This window comes from Molossus molossus, unplaced genomic scaffold (assembly GCF_014108415.1).
Source record: "Molossus molossus isolate mMolMol1 unplaced genomic scaffold, mMolMol1.p scaffold_m16_p_19, whole genome shotgun sequence".
Lineage (NCBI taxonomy): Eukaryota > Metazoa > Chordata > Mammalia > Chiroptera > Molossidae > Molossus > Molossus molossus.
Genome location: NW_023425354.1, coordinates 10,664,304 through 10,682,589, shown reverse-complemented (window position 1 = coordinate 10,682,589; position 18,286 = coordinate 10,664,304). Strand labels below are relative to the sequence as shown.

Below are 18,286 nucleotides of genomic sequence, written 5' to 3'. Positions count from 1 at the left end.
CCGTGTGTCTGAGATTTAAAATCCTACTTCCAAATGATTCATAAGTCAAAAAAATGATAATGGAAATTTAAAAATGTTTTGAACTAAATGTTAATAAAAATACCATATATCTAAACCTAAGTGATTAAATGAAAACAGTAATTAGAGGAGTATTTAGAGTTGTAAGTTTATAAATCAAAAAAGAAGAAAGGATAAAAATAAATGAGTTAAATATCCAAAATAAGAAATTAGAAGATGGGACAGGAAATAAACCCAAGACTGTCAAACAAAGGACATAAAAATAAGAACAGAAAACAATGAAATAAAAACAAAAATACAATAGCAAGTACTAGATGAATCTCAGTGTTGAATATTTGAAAAAGCAAGTTGCAGAATAATACCTATACTACTCCATTCACATAGATATTTGAAACAAGTACAACCAAATACGGTAGATGTGATCAAATGTTCTAGGCAGCCAGGTCTGCCAGGATGGCCCGGGACTGGGGAACGAGAGAAGGCAGGCAGGAAGGCAAGGGGTAGGGCAGGAGGTAGAAGAAAGGCAGGAAGTGGACAGTTTTGTATTTTTTTAGTCTTTTGCTATTCTCTTACGACTTTCCTATTCACAGCCTTGCCCATTTTTTCATTTTTCAAAACTAGGTTATTGCTGACATGGAGGCCCAAGTGCACAAGCTGAGAGAAGAGCTGATCAGTGTGAACTCGCAGCGGAAGCAGCAGCTGGTGGAGCTCGGCCTTCTCCGGGAGGAGGAGAAGCAGAGGGCTGTGAGGGACCACGAGGCTGCTGTCAGCAAGCTCAAGGCCGAGTCCGAGAAGATGAAGATAGAGCTGAAAAAGACTCACGCAGCCGAGACCGAGATGACGCTGGAGAAGGTAAGGTGTCCAACTCAGCTCTTTTTTTTTGGTACGTGCCCCTAGCGGGAACCGAACCAGGACTCTCTGGTCCGCAGGCCGATGCTCCAACCACTGAGCCAAACCTGCCAGGGCTCCACCTCAGCTCTTTATAGGCCCTTGAAACCCTCATTTGAATCCCACGGCCACAACCCTTACATTCAATCTCTAGAAGGTGGTGGACATAGAATTGCTTTTCGAACTTGTAAACTGTTCAAGTGAGCTATTTAAGTATCTTGCTGTATGTCAAAGCACCACTAAAATAATACTGACTTTCACTGAAGGGATTGTATGGACTAGCCCATTCTGTATTAATTAAATACATGTTGTGATAAAACAATGTTATAATATTGTCAGACATCCCTGGATTTTTTTTAGGTTAAGACTAAGTTTCAGACTTTTCTAGATTTTCTAATAATTATTTCTAAATTTTAGTTTTTATAAGTGTAACATATATGGCGACATATTTTCCCAGATTGATATTTCAGATAAGAAAAGCTTCTTTAAAAATACATATTTTTTAAATATATGTCAATAGGATGTTTAAAATTTAGGGTTGACTTATATTCCAGGAACAATCTCAAATAATCTTTCTTTTGATGTTTTAGAAAAGTGTAAATATTCTAATTGGGTAGTAAATGAGAATTGTTCTTAAGCATAACAAATGTAAATTGTCCCTTGAGTTTCTTAAGACCAATCTGTATCTTGGGATAAAGAAACTGGAAAAGTGTAGTTGAAGAATCTTCTAATTCCGTTTAATTTTTTTCCTTTCTTCTTCTTCATCTCTAAATCACTTTAAACCTTCATGGCATATACAACAGCGTGCTCGGCACTACTCCGTTGGTTTCACATGGGCGGGACCCTACGGTGCTTACTTTATAGTACTTGCATTTATCTGAGAGTCTCATCTCGGCCAACGCTGCCCTCGGCAGCACAACTCTGAACCCAGAAACACATAGGACAAGTCTCTAAAGAGGCGGGAGGGAGCCTGGCTTCCTGGAGGAACAGCATGGAGGCCCGTGTAGCTGGAAATGATGAGCGAGGGGGAGGTGGGGCAGAGGAGGAGGAGATGGGGTCAGGCAAGAAACCTCAGAGGTGGACGGGGTCCTGGAGGTGTGACTAGGCCTTCGAAAGGGCTTTGCCCTGCCTCTCCGTGAGCACAGGAGGCTTGGCAGGTTTGGAGCGGAGGAGCGACGCGATCTGACTCACATGAGAAAGGATCTCTCTGCCCGCATAATTGTGGTGCTGAGAACAGTCCGAATAGAGGGCAAAGAGGGACGTAGGGAAAGTGGTTGAGAAGCTATTGCAAGAATTTAGACGACAGACGATGGAGGCTTGGGCCTCAGGCAGGAGCAGTGAAGGTGGGGAAAACGGATCAGATTTGGGTAATGTTCTGCAGGTACAGCTGGCCAGATTTCTTGTTGGTTCAGATGGGGGGTGGGGGTGGGAAGAGGGACCGAGAGAAGTCAAGAGTGTTCCCAGGTGACTTGCTGGAGCCAGTGGACAAGAGGAAGGAGACTGCAAGGGCAACAGGTGGGGCCGCTCAGGACATGTTCCAGCTGAGACGCCTTTTGTCCATCCGAGTGAGGTGTTAGTGATCATTCCCTCTGAGCAGTACAAAATGATAATATTTCGATGCTAAAATATATAGTTTCAGGAAATAGGGGCATTTTCCCATAAGGAACAGTTTCAATCCTCTGACAATAGCCAACAGAAGAGTCTAATGGAGAGGGAACGCGGTGCTGCACTCGCCTTTCTGTAATGTCGCTCACCTCAGCTTGGCCTCAGTCATCGGGCTCAGCTCGGGGCCCGTCCGAATAAATGTGCTGCAGCCGCACGGACCGCTCGCTGCAGCTCGCGTTACGCAAGTGGGTACGCCAAAGCCAACTCAGAAACCTAGTCGGCCTTGATTTTTCTGCATTGTATATTCACATTTTAAATGTTTCTTTTTAATAGATGGAGAATTTTAAATATAGGTTTAATATGTGTTACTGACAGTTTACAGATAATAAAATAATAGTATTAGAAACCCTGGGTAATTCATTTGGCAAATGTTTCTGGAAGAGTTTCTATATCTCGGAAAGGCGTTAACCCAGGCCCTGTGGGGACACACAGAAAAAAGAGGCACTGTCTTCAAGGACATTTTAAAAACAGTGACAAGACACACATAATTGTGATGCAAGGTCGAGTGCGAATTGGGGGAGAATTATTTCCTGTTAGGGCAATCAGTGAAGGTTAGCTAGAAGCGATGCCACTTGAACTAAACGTAAGTAATATGCCAGGTTTGGACGAGTAGACATGCAAGATGGCATTCTAAGGCAAAGGGGTAACGACAGAAGAGCAAGCAGGACCGGGGATATGGCATAGACATGAATACGGGAGAGGGGCTCGTGACCAGGCTAAAAAGCATTGGAAGTCTTCAAAGCTAGGATAAGTATTTTAGCTTCACTGGGTAAACAGTGAGAAGCTACTAAAGGTTTTTAGGTAATGAAGTGTCAATAGCCAAGTGATTATTAGGAAAATCTGTCAGTGCTGACCAGCTGCCACGCAGCAGAGGTCGGTGGGGGTGGGACGAATGGAGGTGAGAGGCCCTGGGGCACGGAGAGGTGTAGAAGGTCAGACGCAGCAGCGAGAAGCCAGAGGAGATGCTTGAGAAACGGCACTGACCGAATGGTCATGAATCAGCCCTGATCAGTGGGCATGTGGGAGAGCTCTGGTGTGCGGAAGGAAAAGACGAGTTCAGTTACAAACACGTTGAGTTTGAAGTGCCACCACGACACCCAGCTGTGATGCTCATTTCTACCGAGGGGACGTTTGTAGGTAGCCACAGAGAAGGCAGGACTGCAGATGCCGCCGGAGTGTCCTCCGGAGAGGGAACATGGAGAGAAAACAGCCGTGAAGGAGGGACGTTCGTTCAGAGTCAGGGAGGAAACAGTCAAGGAAGGGTCAGCAAGGTAAGAGGAATCTGAGAAGAATGTGTTTTCATGGAAATAAAGGAAGAGAATATTTAGAAAGGATGATTGTCAAGAATGTGACAGAAAATCAGGAGGGGTAAGGGTGGAGGAAAGGTCACAGGAGTTGAAACGGAGAAGTAGTGATGATCTTGGACAGAGCACGGAAAGTGATAGTGTGGACAGAGACGTGGTTGCAAGGTGAGTGAGGGGAGTGAGGAAGCGGGGCTAGTGCAGACTCTTGTTTGGGAAAATCTGATATTAGAAGGAAGGCGGAGTTTCAAAGAGCAGCAGGAGTTAAGGAGAATATATCATTAGGCTGACAATGAAATACAGGAGTGGGAACTGATGGAGAGGCAGAGCTTAACAATGCAAGGAACCATGGGTAATTGATGGCTTGTGATCTGGGAGAGGAGGTGTGAGTGGAACCACCAGGCCCACCCTCTCCCCGTGGCTGCAAGGATCCAGCCACTGAAGACATTGCCCTCTCCTGCCTCCAGGCCTATGCACCTGCCACCCATCTGCCTAGAATGCTCTTCTCCATGATTTTCTTGTGGCCCCCATCCTCCTCATCACACTGCACTTCTCAGGTTCCTTCCCTGACCTCTCTGTCTGAAGTCTTGTACCTCTACCATCTCGCCTTTCCCCATTGTCTTCAAAGCTCATCTCACTCTCTGAGGTCATCTTTTAATTTTTTCACTTGTTTGTTTTCTGCTTACCCCCTTTGGAATGTAAGCTCTTGTTATTTTCTGTACTGCTAGTGTCTAGAAAACTGAGCACCTGGTAGCATGGCAGTATGAGCCTGGAAGGATAGAATGTTCCTGAATTGAACTGAGAACACAAGTAATGCAAGAAGCTAGAAATGGGGTTTGAGCATAGTGATTTTAACTGACATGGATCACGGTTAATCAGAGTGTGGGGACGTGGCAGCGGAAGTCTAGGAATGGGACGAGAGCCCTACATGGGCTGGCGTTTGCCACCATGAGTTTTGTTCTTGCTCAGTTGGTGGAATGAGCCAACCCCCAAAGTCCATATGATAAAACTACAAGTGCTAGGCTCTTGATATGAAGATTAATTTGTATTTCTGGTTGATAAATGTTTTTATTTAACTAGTAAAAGGTGTTTAGCCATTTCCAAATGCAGTGAAGACCTGGACATGGGTTCCCTGAAGACAGTCCTTGTTAAATGTTCGTTTCTAAAGCTCCGGGATCATGTGTAGAGCCTGGTTCAGGAGGCACTGATGAATGCCGAGTGAGTGAAGGCAGGACTGGTGGCGACCCGGGACATTCAGTATCCTCACTGTGAATGGTGATACAGATCAGCAAACAATTGTTTTTCATTCATCCAAATTTGATTTAACCCATTATAAATACTTTAGGTGGGATAAAATATATCTGTAGAGTCAAATACTTGTTTGTGTTTTAGTGTTGTGACTTCCTCCATTAAACACATGGCATAAATATTTCTTCAGATGTGGTTGGATTTTTGGCAGACAAACTAGATATTTGAGTTCTCATTCTGAGAGTTTGAATTAACACTAATAGGTGATTAGTAATTAGTAATTCTGTTGCTGGACTCTTGTCATTGTGCATGTTACTTGACTTGTTATATCTTATAAAAGGCTTAATGTGTTATCATATTTAAATATACCTGAGAGTTAAAGTATGCTGGCAGTTCAAAATCTAGTCAGAATCGAGGAGTTTAGAAATTAATTTTCTATTACTAAGTATAAAGTTGAGGTTCAAAGAGGAGAGGAGAATAATGCCAGAATAAGTCATCTAAATGTAGCACCCCCCCCCCACCCCGGGTCTGGGCTGTTCAGTGGCCCCCGTACTGTTCGGTTATTGACTGACTCCGAAGCCCAGCCCCTCTGCAGCTTCGGCCAGCGGGGGGTAGACCTGCACGGTCTGCTCGGTGGCTCTGAGTTGAGAGAAAAGGAAATACCTCCACAAGGTCAGAATTCTTCAGAGAATCCAACAGAATAAATGATTGAGATTCGCAACACGAAAGCTTTTAAAATCTTTTCAAACAAAATTGAAACAAAGTCCACAAAATAGGAACCTTTGAAAAATTAAAGAACACTACTAAATGATGATAATGGGTAGTTTTCAGAAGACTGATGAAAACTTTGGTATTTAAATTTTACCATCGTTAAAGAAATCTATTCAGCTGTTTTAAAAATAATTTTTCTTAAAATGGAAGATATTTTAGAAAACATGGAAAATAGAGAAGACTGCAGAAGTCCCTGTTTCTACCATCTCCCAGAGAAAACCGTTAGTAATAATTTGATGTGTATGTAAAATAGCCAGGTTAGCTGACATCATGCTAACTAAACTGTTGTATGTTTAGCTTTTCTAAAAGTTATGCTAAGAATATTCTAATGTCATTTGAAATTCTTTGAAAATATAGGCTTCATTGGTTCATGATACTCCATTTTATTAACATAACATAATTTATTGAGGTATTCCTTTATTTTTAAGCATTTGTAAGAGTGAAGTTGAACATTTATAGTAGATTTGTTACTCACATTTCGTTTTCTGGAATTGTCAGTTCACGTTCTTGGTCAGTTTCTCTTCTGTTAGTGTCCTAATGTTTTTTCATCACCTTTCTATAAACTCATGTTATATTTAGAATGGTGAAACTGAACCTTTGTGGAAAATATTTTTGGGTATTTGCCTTTCAATTTTATCAGTTTATTTTATGATATACAAAACAGTTTGTTTGCGTGTAGTATAATATGTCCATCATTTGCTTTGTGAGTTCTTTATTATAAGTAGTAGTTTGAAGCTTCACAATTCGTTATTTAAAAACATGAATACATCAAACATTTTCTACACTGTACTTTACTAAGTGAAAAGCTCTTATGAAGTTGACATAGCACTGACCAGCTTGGGTCCCTGGCCTATAATTTTAATGGTATTGAAGGATTATACTGGAACTCTGCCAGCCTGAAGTCATTACAAGGCTTTGAGCAACAATTCAGCATCTTTTTCAAATTTAAGAAGAGCTCCATATGGCATAATTATTCAAAGCTAAGGTCATAGAAACTACTTAAACCTTTGAAATTTATAATTAAAGGATTAATATTAACTTATGAAGACATTGTCATTTTGGCTTAAAATGGATTTTTATTTTCAATTCTGTTCTTTTTACTTTGATCTTTTCCCGTTGCTAAAAATATAAAATTTTGTATCTTTAAAATTTCAAATTAAATGTTATCCTCAAACAGTTTAGATTTACAAAAATTGATTGACAAACATCCATTATGGTTTTTACAATATGCCACAAATGTGAGTGAACTTCAAGCTGTCATTTTCCTCTGGGTGTATAAGCCACAGCTTGACCTAATGAACTATAATGATACCTCTAAACAAAAAATAAATTAATTTACAATAGAAAAAACATGCCCCAGTGACAACTTTGAAAAGTTTGGGTGTGTTCAAAATTTCATACCAAGGAGTGGTAAGATCTGACTTAGGCTTGGAAAGATCATTCTAGTTTGTGAAAACAAAGGTAGGAAACCGAAGAAGGGCATTGCAGTGATCCCAGTGAGAGATGGTGGTGCCTTAGACCAGGAGGGCACCAGCTGGGGTCGTGAGACTCTGGATACATTTTTAAATTGGAACCAACACAGCTTTCTGCTGGATTTGACATGGGGTGTGGGACCAAGAAAAAGTAAGCCACAGATAAGCTTACTCACGGGGGGAATAGAAAATACTCTCGTTCGTTCCTCTGTGTGGGATGGGGTGATACGTGATTTTTATTTTATTTATTTATTTATTTATTTATTTATTTTTTATCCTCACCCGAGGACATTCTTCCATTTTTTGTTCAGATAGAGTGGGAGGGACGGAGGGAGGGAGGAGGGAGGGAGGGAGGGAGCAAGGGAGGGAGGGAGGGAGAGAGGGAGGGAGGGAGGGAGAGAGAAACATCAACGTGAAAGGGGCACATCGAGTGGCTGCCTCCTGCACGACCCAACCAAGGCCGGGGACAAACTACAACCGAGGTACATGCCCTTAGCGGGAACCGAACCCAGGTCTCTCTGGACCACAGGCCGACCGCTGAGCCAAACCAGCCAGGGTAATACGTGATTTTTAAATGGTATTGTTCAGATTTTTCTAAAGTTCTATATTTTAACCATTTTGTTAGCTAAACAGTTATGTACAAAAGTCACCATCTAGTTATGTTGTCGTCCTGCCCATGAGCCCCAGAGCATCTTCAACCTGTCTCCCGTTTTCTGCCCCTGGAAGACCAGAGTCACAAAGAAAAGGATGTGCTGCCCTTGGACACTGGCTTACATTGCTGACATCAGAAACTGAGCAGTGTGATTGTGATGTCACCTGCTCCTGCTCACCTCTACCAGAGAGGTTGGGGGTGCTCAAATGTCTTGCCCCCTGGCCCTAGTCATCTTACCATCAGGGTAGGGAGGCTGAGTCCTCGTTAGCATCACATGGAAGCAGAAGCTTTTCCTGGTTGCATCCTGCTCACAGTGTTCTCATCCTTGCTTCTGAGATCTTAATGGGGGCCAGAGGAAATGTGGACCCCGCTGACTTTAGACTACTCATCTCCTAAGGAAAGCCAAGCCCCAGGTCTGACAAGAATCAAAGGAGGAAATGGTAATGGCCCTGAGACACAGCAGGCTGGTAGTCTGAGGCCCCTGAGGGACACAGGACCATCTGGCCTCAAAGAGAAGATGGTAAGACTGAGACACCATCTGTGTTCCTGAGACAGGGATCTTTCTAAAAATCAAACCTCATTGCTGGGCTGGACTGGAGCGGCCAATATGAAAACAGCTTCTACCCTCAAAGAGGTTCATTTCAATGGTCAGAGATAATGGAACAAACAAAACTGTGATTACATTGAACTGAAATTAGAGTCATTGTCTAGAGCTGTTGGACAGCATGTCCTGGGAAACACCCAGGAAGGTGCCTGGCGGTATGTGGGGAGGGGCAGAACCAGGCAGAACCTTCTAGACAAGATAGATTGCAAACTAACGGCATTTTCCTCTCTTGATTAAAAACGAAGTGCCATTGCCCACAACAAAGTGAAGTTGCCCAGCTCCTTAGCTTTCTGGCCAAGCATTTGCATAATCCCATTGTTCCTCTCCTAACTTTCCTTTTTTCTTCTTATTTATTTTAGTTAATTTAATATTTTAGTGTACAGTTTAGTGGCATTAAGTACATTTAAATTGTTGTGCAACTATCGCCATCATCCATCTCCAGAACGTCTTTCATCTTGCAAAACCTAAACTGCCCGTTAAACACGAACTCCTACTTCCTCCTCCTCCCAGCCCCTGGCACCACCGTCCTCCTTCCTGTCGTACGTATTTGACTACTCCGGGGCCTCGCGGAAGTGGAATCAAACTGTGTATGTCCTTTTGTGACTGGATTATCCACTGAGCGTAACGTCTTCAAGATTCATCCGTATTGTAGCATGTGTCTGAATTTCCTTTTTAAAAAAGGCTGAATATTTCATTGTAAGATATTTTGTTTTGGCTATTGTGAATAATGCAGATATGAATTTGAGTATACAAATACCTGATTGAGTTCCTGCTCTGTACTCAGAAACAGAGTTGCTGGAACATATGGTAATTCTACTGTCACTGTTTTGAGGAACCCCTCCCTACTGTTTTCCATGCTGTGACACCGTTTATAATAAATATTCCCACCATCAGTGCACCAAGGTTCCGATTTCCAACATCATCGCCAGCGCTTGTTGTTTCAGTTTGTTTTATTTTTATAATAACCATCATAATGAGTAGGAAGTGGAATCTTCTACTTTGCTTAGCTGTCTCCCCCACCACAGACACAGTCTGTGCTGTGTCCACTGCAGACGACTCCCTTGCCACATAGAGGCTGTACGCATCCTCCCTCTGTGGCTCAGTGGTTGTGGCTCTGTGTTTTTGTTGCCTGGGAGACCTGGTGAGCTCAGTCATCCTCCCTCAAAAATGTTACCTATCCCGCCCAGCCAGTGTGGCTCAGTGGTTGAGCTTGGTCAACCTATGTGCCAGGAGGTCACCAGTTCGATCCCCGGTCAGGGCACATGCCCAGGTTGTGGGCCAAATTCCCAGTGGGGGGCATGCAGGAGGTGGCCAGTCACTATTCCTTTCTCTCTAAAATCAATAAAGGGGGAAAATTTTTTTTTTAATATTACTTGTCCTTGTCTCTCCCTTCCTACATCAGCTCAGAAGAAATCATGCTCTTTTCTGTACTCCTGTAACTCTTCATTCTTCTTCAGACATTTTTATCCAGATATAATTTACATATAGATTATGTATAATTCTGTAAATTTTGACAAACTGTTGCCACAATCAAGATCAAGAAGTGTTCCATCACCAAAAATATGCCTCCAAACGCTTTGTTGTCAACCCCATTTTCTTCCCCTTGCCCCAACTCCTGGTAGCCACTCATCCATTTTCTGTGACTAGGGATTTGCCTTTTCTGGAATATATACAAAATTAATCATTCAGTATATGACCTTTTGAGTCTGGTTTCTTTCCCTTAGCATAATGCACTTAAATCCGTCCATTGCGTGGACATCAGTAGCCCATTCTTATTTATTGCTAATAATATTTCATTGCACAGATGTACCAAGGCTTATCCATTCTTTGGTTGGAAATATTTGGCTTGTTAAACATTCATATAAAGGTTTTGTGTGAACATAAATTTTTTATTTTACTTGGGTAAATAGCAAGGAGTGGGGTTGCTGAGTTGTATGTTAAATACATTTTTAACTTTTTTAGAAATTGCCAAATTGTTTTTCCAAAGTGGCTGTGCCGTTTTACATTCCCTTCAGCAATGCATGAGTCCCAGTGGCTCTGCATCCTTATTAGCACTTGATATTGTTGAGTTCATATTATTGTTTTAGCCATCCTAATAGGTGTATTCAATTCCATGTGTATCTCCCTAGTAACTGTTCGTGTGGAGCATCTTTTCATAGTGTATTTGTCATCTGAATATCTTCCTGGCAAAGTATTTATTTAAATGTTTTTCCAATTTTATATTTAGTTGTTTTATTTTATTATTATTTAATTTTGAGAGTTCTTTATCTATTGTGGATGCAAGTTCTTTAAAAGATAACTGATTTGCAAATATTTTTCACAGTCATTGGCTTAACTTCATTCTTCTAACATTGTCTTTCAAAATGTAGAGGTTCTTAATTTTTATGAAATCCCATTCATCAGTTTTATTTTATAGGTTATGCTTTTGGTGTCATATCTGAGAAATCTTAACATAAGCTAAGGTCACAAAGATTTTCTTCTTTTTTTTTTTCTAGAAGTTCTGTAGTTTTAAGTTTTATATTTGGGTCTGTCTCTGGTCCATTTTGAGTCCATTTTTGTGCATGGTTCAAAGTATAGATTACGATTCAGTTGTTTTAGTACTATGTGTTGAGTTGAAAAGACTATCCTTTCTGTAGTGGTTGCCTTTGCCTGAGAAACTTAGTTGAATATCAGTTGACCATATGTGTATGATACACAACTGGACTCTGTCATTTTGTTCCATTGATATATCTATCGATCGATCGATCGATCGATAGATAGATAGATCTGTCCTTTTCTAATACTACACTGTCTGGATTATTGTACCTTTTACAGTTAGTCTTGGAGACAGTCAGTATGAGTTGCCCAACTTTACTCTTCCTTTTCAAAGTTGTTTTGCCTGTTGTAGTTCCTTTGCTTTCCTTAGAATCAGCATAAAGAAGCCTACACAAAATTCTGGTAGGATTATTTTTTAAATTTTTTTCTTTATTCATTTTAGAGAGAGAGGGAGAGATGGAAACATCAATGAGAGGGAACATCGATTGGCCCTGTCCTACATGCCCCCTACTGGGGATTTGGCCCACAACTGGAGCATGTGCCTTGACCAGGAATTGAACCGGCGACCTCTTGGTGCATGGGTCAGTGCTCAACCACTGAGCCACACTAGCCTGGCTGGTATGATTTTTTTTTAATTGTGTTGAATCTATTTCTCAGTTTGGACAGAATTGAAGTCTTAGTGATACTGAGTCTTTCAATCCGTGAACATAGAATATCTTGCCATTTAATTTAGGTTTTCTTTCATTTCTTTCATCGGTTCTTAGCATATGAATGTTGCATTTATTTTGTTAGATTTAGACCTAATCATTTCATGTTTTTAACTTCAATTCTCATTTTTTTCTTTACTAGTATATAGAGAAACAATTGATTTTTTTATATTGGTCTTGAATCCTACGACCTTTCTAAATTCACTTACTAGTTTTAGGCACTTTTTTAAAAATCCTCACCAGAGGATATTTTTTTGTTTATCTTCAGATAAAGTGGGAGTGAGAGAGAGAGAGAGAGAGAGATACATCGATTAGTTGCCTCCCACATGACCCCAACAAGGGCCAGGGACCAAACCGCAACCAAGGTATGGTGCTCTTGACCAGAGTCGAACCCGCAACTCTTCAGTCCATGGGCCAGTGCTCTAACTTCTGAGCTAAACCAGCCAGGGCTTAGGCACGTTTTAAATAGATTCTTTGGGATTTTTACATAATAATATAAGAACTTATTATTCAATAGTTTTCCATATGAGGGATTAATTTTATTTTAATAAAGGTGCATATATCAACATAGTTTATTTTTTTTTACAGTGTATTTTTTTACTAGACTGGTGAATTTTGGAAAATGACTTCTCAAAACAAACCCAACATATGAAGAATCGAGTGAGATTACACCAGTTAGAGAAAATGCATATGGGATATGGAAGCAAGAACGTTTTTAATTTCTCAGTTTATTTTGTTGTAGCATATTACATATATATAATTTCAAAAACAATAATATACACAAACATATTATAGCAAAGTGATATTTTTGAATGCTTTTTTAAAATATGTTATTCTTATTCTTGGCTTTCCATATTAATGACTTTTTAAAAATCAAAATGATTTTTAAATGTTTTAAAATAATATAGCTTATGCATATATTCTAAATATTACATTGAATAGAGAACCTCTACTACTTAAATATTGCAAAATTTTTGCAACTACAACATTAAGATCAGGCCCAAAATATACAGGGTGGGACAAAAGTAGGTTTACAGTTGTTTGTATTGAAAATACAATAATTAATAAATAATAATACAAGAATAAACTGTGTTTCCTGTACTCACAACTGTAAACCTACTTTTGCTTGTGATATGTCATTCTCAGTGAATTAATGACCTTTTTATTTATTAAAAAAAAAATTTTTTATTAATTTGTTTTTGTTACAGATGTTTCTCCTTTTTCTCCATTGACACCCTCCTCCCCTTCTCCCCACCCCATCCCCAACTTTGTTGTCTATGTCTACTAGTTATGCATACATGCATATAAGTTCTGTGGTTTATCTCTTCCCCTCCAACAACCCTTCTTCTGAGGTTTGTCAGTCTGTACCCTACCTCTATGTCTCTGGGTCAATTTTGTTCATCAGTTTAGTTCATTATATTCCATAAATAAGTGAGATCATGTGATATTTGTCTTTCTCTGATTGGCTCATTTCGCTTAGGATAATACTCTCCAGATCCCTCCATGTCGTCTCAAATGATAAGAGATTTCTTTCTTACAGCTGCATAGTAATGAATGACCTTTCAAAAAAAAAATATCATTTTGATAGTTGAAAAGTCTTTTTTTTAAGTATTGAAATCCTTAAATTATGTAGAAAAGTCTCTTTAACTCCTATGTTTTAAATCATGTTCCTCTTAAAATATTTCTTTTGATTCATTATATCTTTAGAATATATTTTGAACTGTATATTCTGATTCATAACCGTCTCTCTCTTTCTCTCTCTCTCTCTGTATTTAATGCCTGAGCCATATGCCCCAAAATGTTATTAATATGTTTACATATATCCACAATTTAGAATATGCTAATCAATTTCAATAATAGTACAGGCTCTGTCATTGCGCTTCTGGCTAAAACACTAGTTAAGCAGCCAGGTGTAGAGTACTAATATTTTTTGTATTTTCAGAATGTATTACAAATTATTTTTGAAAAAAAAGAAAAGAAAAGCTCGATGTTTAAGTGTGTGCAGATGTGAATTTTGGCTAACAGAACTGTTGTTAATATTCATCTCTGGTATTTTCTTGGCAAAGAAAATGGACATTTGTTCCCACTGCGTGAATCTAACAGATCAGTAGACATCCAGAGTACTCTAAGGAGGCGACCCTAGGCCACGGAAAATATCTCATAAAACAGCAATATCTTTTCATCTCATTTGTGACAGTTGCTTTGTTGTACGTTACATATTATTATCAAATGAGGAATTTTAACAGATTTTAAATGAGCTTTTAAAGATTTCTAACTTAGCCTATGTTTCTTATTAATTATGATCATTCTAATATGGGTTATGGTGTTTATTCAACCCAGACCACTTTATTAAATTGAAGGATGTATCATATGTTTTAGAGACTTCTTAAGAATAAGAAATAATTAGAATTGCCATGCCTAGATCATAACTAGTGGTTCATTTAGGTCTGTATTTGGTGTCTAATAATACAAAGAAGGAAGAAATGGGTGGTGTGAGCTTCCAAATCTAGTTTCCTTAATACTTTGTGAGTAAATGAGTCGGTATGGGTGTAATAAGCATTTACTATATACTTAGCTCAGCGCTGGTCACAAAACGGAATGTAACTTTGTCCCTGCCTTCTGGAAGCTTTTATTATCATGGTGATAATGAGAAATACAAGCATAAAAGAACTTTTAAAACTATATAACTATGCATAATAAAATTCTAGATCAGAGTCCAGTGCTGGGAAATCTGAGGAGGTCTGTAGTAACCGGAGGCTGCTTTATGGAGAGGTGGTCCTTGAAGTATAATATTTGCCTTGGCACTAGATATGAAGAACTTTCCGCGCAGTCCAAGGGGATAAAATGGGAAACTAAGAGCCTAAGATGAATTGGGGGAATGTCAAACAGTAATTATGAAAACTCTACTTACAAAAATACAGAAAATTACTTTTTAAAACTTTTTATTTTTAAACTTTTTGTTTACACTTCCAGAAAAGTTTCAAAAATAATGCAGAGAATTTCCATACATCTTTCTCCCACGTCTGCATCTTATTTATCCATAGTACAATCATTGAAACCAGGAAATTAACATTTGTAAGATGCTTTGCATTTACGTGGGTAAATAACTACAGACCTTATTTCAATTTCACTAGTTTTTCCACTAATCTTTCTTTGTTGTTCTAGGATCCAACCCAGGATCTTATATTGCATTTAGTTGTCATATATTTTCAGTCTCCTTCAATCTGTGACAGTTCCTCACTTTCCTTATTTTTCATGACCTTAACACTTTTGAATACTACTACAGTATTTATTTTGTAGAATGTTTCTCACTCTGGGTTTGTCTCATGTTTTTTTCATGATTAGATTGAGGTTATGCATTTTTGTCAATAATACTACAGAAGTGACATTGTGCCTTTCTCAGGTGTCTTATATCAAGGGGTACATGACATTGAAATATCTTATTACTGGTGACATCAGCACTGATCACTTGTTTAAGGTGATATCTGCCAGGTTTCTCTGCTATAATGTTATTTTTTCTCTTTGAAATATGTAAACTATCTTGAGGAAATATTTCAAGACTATGCAAATATCCTGTTTCTCCTCAGAATTCCGGCCACTAATTTTACCATCCATTGGTGAATTTTTCCTACAAAATTATCATCATCATCATCATCATCATCATCATCATCATCTTGCAGTTCCTTTGAAGTTTTGTCATTATCTGGCTTTAAGTTATGAAAAGGGTATTATTCTTTTCATATCTTTAAGGGAGATATATTGGAAGTTAAAGGGGACTTTTTAAATGCAAGCTGTTTTAGAGTCGGAGAGAAAACAATAGGATGAAACTAGAGCAAGGTTTGTGACAACACAATGTGTGCTGTGAGGGTCTGTCACAGGGCGGGGGACCTTTTTCTGCCCAGGGCCATTTGGATATTTGCAACATCATTCGAGGGCCATACAAAATTATCAGCATAAAAATGAGCCTGTTCTACTTGGTCAGGCTGAGGCAGTCTCGTGATGTCAGCTGGGCCTGCTTTCCAGGCCTCGGAGGGCCAGGGCCGGGCCTTCTCCACCCTGCCAGGGACCTGGACTTGTCTCTGTATTTTCCAGGAGCAAATGTAAAGAGAGCACCCCAGTGAGAACACAATTCAGTAAAACATTTAAAGTCATTACTTCAAATTCCTGGAGTTGAAACTTTCAGAGAAAATATACAGGGGTTCTCACGAAGAAGCCAGAATATAATGTGGCCCATCTTCAACAACACTGTCATGGAGCCTAACATTGTCTTAGGCACTTGCCCAGGAGGAGAAGGCAGGGGTGGTAGATATGTCTACTTGAACTTTCTAAAACTGGAGTTACAACTGAAGATTAAAGTAAGATGTAATATATTAGAAGTCAGTCTGAGGTCCAGAATTCCTTAAGAACTCACAAACTGTTACGAGGTTTGTGAAATTTTAGAGGGGTCAAACAAATTAATGATCAGATAGTATTTACTTTAACAAAAATTGAATCTGTGCTATTACAATGTTACTATACTAAATAACCAAAACCTTATTATAATAGTATTTCCTCTGGAGTAGAAATTATTTGGTCTCAGTCATCTAAAGGGGATTCAATATGGATGTCCTAAAATAACCCTGTTGTAAGATAGTCTCACAATATTAACCTTGAGAAGAAAGTGAACCAAATTGAGATTCGCAAGCATTTGCCTTATTTCTTATAATTCTTGAGAGATTTTCTACTTCAGGTTTTGCTTCTGATGATAATTTTATCTACTGGAACTGAACACTGAGAAAGAATGTTAGAGAAGTAGTAAGGAGGGAAAAGGTATGCCTAGGTTATCTCTTGTTAATTTTCTGTTTCCAAAGAGCTAAAAATATTTAAGATTTTGATATTATCTTAAAATATGTAGCTTTTGTTCTGCAGTGAAGGCTTTGCTGTTTGTTTGTTTTTTTTAGTTTAAAAACCCTTTTCACAATATTCAAATGAATGGCTGTCTATCTGAGGCATGCAAAGCAAGTGTATTTGTACATTTAAAAGCACTTTTAGTCAAGGAAAACTAAGTGTGGAATTACTTCTTTCACTGGGTATCACATTAGCCTCTGACTCTCTGGGTTACTTTGCAAATTGCTACATTACCAGTTTAATTCAGTTGAACTTCATATTCAAGTTCAGCATTTTTTGAGTACCTACAGTGTGAGCTAGGGAATGTGTTAAGTATGGAAGATACAAAGAAGAAAAATTATCATTATTGATCAGACATAGAGGATCAAACTATATGTCACACAGATTTTTAAAATTACAAATTACTTTATATTTCATAAAATATAGCTGAGAATAAAATAGCCCTAACATCGTATCAGCTTAACTTAGATAAAGAGCTCACCAATGGTACGTTGACCACATTTTGCAGGGTCTGTAGAATCTGCCTTTCTGCATTTATTAGGTTATATGCTGAAAATAGAATACTATAAAAGTTTCCAATCAGAGTGATGTTTTGGCATGACTTTTAACTGCCCTGTACCATCTTTTAAAAATATGCCTGCTATGGCCAATGAATTAGACAGCATTTGAATTTTTAAAAATGCAGATGTGAAGATTTATGTTTGCTTTTTCAATACTTTGTGAGACCTCAGGATAGAACCAAGTCAAAAATGTCCAATGTTATAAATTCAATTTTTACTATTCAGAAGCTAGAAATAGCAGTTTTTGATAGATGATTCTTGGAGAAATCTTAGATTTTTAAAAATCACACGAGCAGGGACTTACATAAGCATGAAAGGAGTCTGATTTTTGCTTTGATCAGATCTTTCAAGAAGGAGAGGAGAAAGTTATTTAGGGATCCATTTTGCACTCCTTTTTGGTTAAATAGCTATTGGTTATTTCAACCTCACATATCTTCACGTCAAGTATTTCAGCCACTGTTTTGTCATATTTTTAATTAGACAATATTTTGTTTTTGTTCTCATAACTTAGGTAGTTTTTTAAACCACCTAATTAAATGAAGAGCATTTGTCAATGTGCTGAATATTCACATTTGTATTTAACTATTAATATGTAATGATCCCCATTATAATATTTATAAAATAGCCTTTAAGTTTATATTACATCCAAAAATATTTATATATTTATAAATTGCCAGTCATATTTTCTGTTCACACATAATATTTTTAAGTGAGGTAAGAAAAACCATAAGCCAGGTAACATTTAAATTTTTGCTTTCACAAATACTTATTTGGCAATTTCTGTATGCAAGTAACTATGCTAGCATTCTCTGGAAGAAAGAACGATAAACCACTGCCTCTCAGTTTCTTTATGGAATCATCCTTGAAATAGTAAATGGGTGTATAAACAAGTACATTTTAAACCAGATGACTACACTGGTGGATTCTATCCAGTATTTAGGGAATAAATAATGCCAATTCAACACAAACTCTATCAGA

The 18,286-nt window shown here is 38.5% G+C and overlaps 1 protein-coding gene across 5 annotated transcripts in view; it reads left to right on the top strand.

Moving 5' to 3' along the window:
* The window catches only part of CEP112 (centrosomal protein 112), a 341,295-nt gene that overhangs the window by 196,019 nt on the left and 126,990 nt on the right, over positions 1-18,286 (top strand). For all 5 annotated transcript variants that reach the window (XM_036269316.1, XM_036269315.1, XM_036269313.1 and 2 more), the window contains one exon: positions 640-870. In XM_036269316.1, the coding sequence (XP_036125209.1) occupies positions 640-870 (231 nt within the window). The remainder of the gene's footprint in view (positions 1-639; positions 871-18,286) is intronic.